The sequence below is a fragment of the Austrofundulus limnaeus genome, unplaced genomic scaffold (assembly GCF_001266775.1).
Source record: "Austrofundulus limnaeus strain Quisiro unplaced genomic scaffold, Austrofundulus_limnaeus-1.0 Scaffold201, whole genome shotgun sequence".
NCBI classification, from domain to species: Eukaryota; Metazoa; Chordata; class Actinopteri; order Cyprinodontiformes; family Rivulidae; genus Austrofundulus; species Austrofundulus limnaeus.
In genome coordinates, this window is record NW_013952603.1 from 116,208 (window position 1) to 120,583 (window position 4,376).

The 4,376-nt window shown below is 41.4% G+C and overlaps 2 protein-coding genes across 2 annotated transcripts in view; one reads left to right on the forward strand and one right to left on the reverse strand.

The window, feature by feature from the left end:
- Positions 1 to 2,994, forward strand: part of pdia4 (protein disulfide isomerase family A, member 4) — a 5,576-nt gene extending 2,582 nt beyond the window's left edge. Inside the window, exons 6-10 of the mRNA XM_014018754.1 lie at positions 405 to 563; positions 648 to 799; positions 951 to 1,107; positions 2,035 to 2,268; positions 2,355 to 2,994. Of these exons, the coding sequence (XP_013874208.1) occupies positions 405 to 563; positions 648 to 799; positions 951 to 1,107; positions 2,035 to 2,268; positions 2,355 to 2,764 (1,112 nt within the window). The 3' untranslated portion in view covers positions 2,765 to 2,994. The remainder of the gene's footprint in view (positions 1 to 404; positions 564 to 647; positions 800 to 950; positions 1,108 to 2,034; positions 2,269 to 2,354) is intronic.
- A 46-nt stretch (positions 2,995 to 3,040) lies between these two features.
- The window catches only part of si:ch211-217a12.1 (alanine aminotransferase 2-like), a 17,010-nt gene continuing 15,674 nt past the window's right edge, over positions 3,041 to 4,376 (reverse strand). Inside the window, exons 10-12 of the mRNA XM_014018755.1 lie at positions 3,711 to 3,866; positions 3,535 to 3,647; positions 3,041 to 3,450 (exon numbers count right to left, since the gene is read on the reverse strand). Coding sequence (XP_013874209.1) covers positions 3,360 to 3,450; positions 3,535 to 3,647; positions 3,711 to 3,866 — 360 coding nt within the window. The 3' untranslated portion in view covers positions 3,041 to 3,359. The remainder of the gene's footprint in view (positions 3,451 to 3,534; positions 3,648 to 3,710; positions 3,867 to 4,376) is intronic.

Consider the following 4,376-nt stretch of genomic DNA (forward strand, 5'->3'; position numbering starts at 1 on the left):
CTTTCTGTCCTTGACACACATGCACAGTAGTGGTAATTAGGGCTGCCATAAACAATTATTTTTAAACAACAATTATTAAAAAAATACAAAGTTAGAAAAAAAACAACGCTTTGACTGTTAAATTAGTCGTTGACGATTTTAATAGTTGACATAATCGTGACTAGTCGACTCATTGTGGCAGCTCTAATCAGACATTTATATTTACTATACTTATTGCTGTGATAGACCATCAGGTTTTAAGGTGACCCTCCTCCTTGTAAACTTTTTATTTCCCAGTAAAGAAATATCCTCTTTTGTTTCTCATRACCTTTACTGTACACTGAAAAAAACCCCCAGATTAGCTGTATTAGTTTGTTGTTGCATCTTCTCTCCCAGCTAAAGTAAAACCTTTCCTCTTGCTYTAGGCATCGTGGACTACATGAGTGAGCAGGCAGGACCCCCCTCGAAGCAGGTCCAGGCAGGGAAACAGGTCCAGGAGCTCATCAAGGACGGTGACGATGCCGTGATAGTCGGCGTGTTCTCCAGCGAGCAGGACGCAGCGTATGAGCTCTACAGCGAGGCCTGTAAGTGAYCGGTTTAACTGTAGTTTGAGCGTTAAGTGCTGGAATAACAGGAACAGTGAGCTGAGCGCAGTGTTTGTCTGGCAGGTAACGCTCTGAGAGAGGACTTCACCTTCCGCCACTCCTTCAGCGCAGAGGTGGCCAAACTGTTGAAGGCGTCTCCCGGTCAGATCGTCATCGTTCACCCCGAAAAGTTCCGCTCCAAGTACGAACCGGCATCTCAGAAACTTACAGTCAAGGTGCAGCAGCCTTTTTACTACTTTTTTTTGCATCAGTTTCACTAGTTATGAAACTCAAGAATGAGTCTTTTGGTTTTGATGTGTTCAGGTGTTTCCCTAAGTGTCACAAGTTCATAGTTTTTTTTGTTTTTTGTTTTTTAATTAATTACAGGAATCCACGACCGTATCAGACRTTGAGGAATTCTTCAAAAAACATTCCGTTCCTCTGGTGGGACACAGAAAACCCAGCAATGATGCTAAACGCTATGCCAAAAGACCCCTGGTGGTCGTGTATTATGGCGTTGACTTCAGCTTTGACTACAGAAAAGGTGAKTTTGATCAGAATAAAACATCATTACATACGTGTAATTTTTACTTTTTATTAGGGCTGCAACAACGAATTAATAAAATCGATTATTAAAAGTGTTGCCAACAAATTTTATTATCTATTTGTTGTGTCGCGCGATGTTTGCGTCCCTCGCCGTGTCGCGGAGACGTTGACATCACCTGCAGAGCGTTGTCAATGCCGGCTGACCTGAATAAAGTTTAGGAAGAAAAGACTCGAGCAGAACTCCTGGTCTGACTCTGTAGGGGAGGGATGGGAGGCTGCTTCAGAACCGTTTACTGGGTCGTTTTAGCCACAGACAGAAGCAACAAGAAGGAAGCAGAATTGGAGAAAAATCATAAATTCTAAATGTAAATAAATTCTAATTATAATAACAAATTAATAATAGTTTTACATCTAAAAATCATATTTTATTGTGTTTTCCTCGTTCAGCAACCTGTAAAATTTGTTTTTATAGCTATAACCAAGGTTAGTATGTGAGAAATCCACATTTTTTTTCCAGTCAGTGTTTAATACAGCTTGCAAAATCAATTGTGAAAATATTTGATGTGCGTCTTTTTTAATTTAGCATATTATACAAAACATCCTTCATTTTATGACTCTGGTTTTTAAGAAAATGGCTGCTTATCGATTAATCTTTAGTCACTATGAGATAAATCAACTTCACATAAATAATAATTTGCATCCCTAATTTATACAGGAATTAAATTTGTTTATATCTACTTATATTTATGTAATTAGGTGTTTTAATGATTTGGTCGATTTAATCGAAAAAAAAACTGACAGATTAATTGATTATTAAAATCGCTAGTTGCAGCCCTACTTTTTATTTATATTGTTTACATTACGTCATATTTATAATGCTCCATCTGTGGATGTTCTGTAATGGAATAAAATGTATTTTTTCCAGCTACACAGTTCTGGAGGTCCAAGGTGCTGGACGTGGCCAAAGACTTCCCGGAGTACACGTTTGCCATCGCTGATGAGGAAGACTATGCCGAGGAGCTGAAGAGCCTTGGGCTGAGCGAGAGCGGAGAGGAAGTGAACGTTGGGATTTTGGCGGACGGAGGCAAAAAGTTTGCCATGGAGCCAGAGGAGTTCGATTCAGAGGTGCTGAGAGACTTTGTTGTTGCTTTTAAGAAAGGTGAGTTTTATTTATTTATTACCAGTGTTTTTCATTTTAAAATCCTGTTTTTCTTCTAATCTTTGTTTCAAATGTTTAATTTGCAGGAAAACTCAAGCCCATCATCAAGTCTCAGCCAGTGCCGAAGAACAAGGGACCGGTCACGGTCGTGGTGGGAAAGACGTTCGACCAGATCGTCATGGACCCCCAGAAGGACGTCCTCATCGAGTTCTACGCTCCCTGGTGCGGCCACTGCAARAAACTGGAGCCCGATTACGTGGCCCTCGCCAAAAAGTACAAAAACGAGAAGAACCTGGTGATCGCCAAGATGGACGCCACCGCCAACGACGTGCCGAACGATAGCTACAAGGTGGAGGGCTTCCCTACGATATACTTTGCACCGAGCAACAGCAAGCTGAGTCCGGTGAAGTTTGAGGGTGGGGACAGAACAGTGGAGGGCTTCAGCAAGTTCCTGGAAGAGCACGCCACCAAGCTACAGCAGAGAGACGAACTCTGAGACTTTTTTCCTTCTCTCTCTGCGAGGAGCTAAGAACTTTGAGCCGGAGTCCAGGACGTCCAGGGAGCGCATCGGGTTTAAAAATGAAAACGGTGTTACTGACAATTCTAAGTTTTACTTTCTGTTCATTCCAAGAGATTCAGCTTCTGTTTCTGAGAGCATGTAAAAGCACTGCTGACGATTTTTAAATAAAAACTGAAAATGATGGCTGTTTTAAAAGCCGACGCTAAGACGAGACTTCCTCCTGTAGTGAATTAATACAGAGCTGTGCAGAAGGGTTTTTTTCTTTTTATAGAAATTTTTTTAATGGAAGCACATCTAAAAAAATCATTTAAGAACATATTAAAAATCAACACTTTGTTTAAACTCAGTACCTAAAATCATGCTTCATATACAGGCCAGTCCAGTTAATCTACAACAGATTTGGCAACAAACAGCTTCACTTTCTTCAACATTGAATCAAATCACAGCTAAAACATGTTTTTGATCATGACTAAAAGTGCATCTTTAAAAGTGGTTCATTTATATAAAGTCTGAAACTTGAGTGTCCTCGTTCACACAAAGGCACTTTAAGACACTTCTTCAAAGTGAACGGTTAAGAAAACTCCTGCGTGAACTTCAGGTGGAAGTCCCGGATCTTCTGCAGCACCACCTTCAGCTTCTCTGCGGGAGGCAGGATGGTCATCCTGGATGTGGGGGTGGAGAATTAGTTATACTTAAAACRTATCGTGTGAAATSRGTGCGAGATTTTAGAAATTCAAGGMGAAAACCTGAAATGGAAGGTTCCCTCTTTCTGTCCAAAGCCACTTCCTGGTACCAGACAGATTCCCTCGTCCTCCAACAGGCGCATGCAGTAAAACATGTCAGGAACCAGACCTTCCTCCTGTGGGTGCACAAGTTAAGTCATGCTTGTGTAAAAAGCACATCAAAGTGTCCTGCAGCAGACCTTGGCCTTGTCCATGGCCTTCTGAGGTAGAGCGAYGCGGGGGAAGGTGTACATGGCTCCCTGGACCGGGTTACAAGTGATCCCAGGTACCGTGTTGAAGATCTCCTCTGTGAGCCTGGCCTTCTCTGCCAGGTCAGCCAGCACTGCTGTCCGCTCCTGGACAGTAAGCAAATGATTAACAGTGATTTGTATAAAATAAATCTGTAACATTCTKACCTAATATTCAGTCCTGACTGCACAACACTGGGGTTTGCTGTTGGGCCCAAAGATCCTTAAAATCTGCAAGATGTTTGGGTCTTCATCAAACTTGATTGTGTTTCAGGGTTCGTGCAGGGTCTAAAAGTTAAAAATCTAAATTTTAGGCCTAAAATTGTCTTWAAAACGCCCAGATTTTCATCCAAGGTCTTAAATTTAATTTTGTCAAGTCAATTGTTTTTACTTTCGATCATTCCAGAGAAGTATTGGCTGCATAAATCTGTCTTCATAAAGTGCTAAGTTTGCTACCGGTCTTGGTACGTGGTTAAACTACAAATCCAATGATAACTGCAGGCAATAACGGCACAGTTTACTTCCATGTTTTCAACTTTTCTGCAGCTACAACCTCCTGCATACGGCAGCTTGTTCACTCATCCAAAACACAAAGTTCAGTCCTGTCTAGGCCTGTCA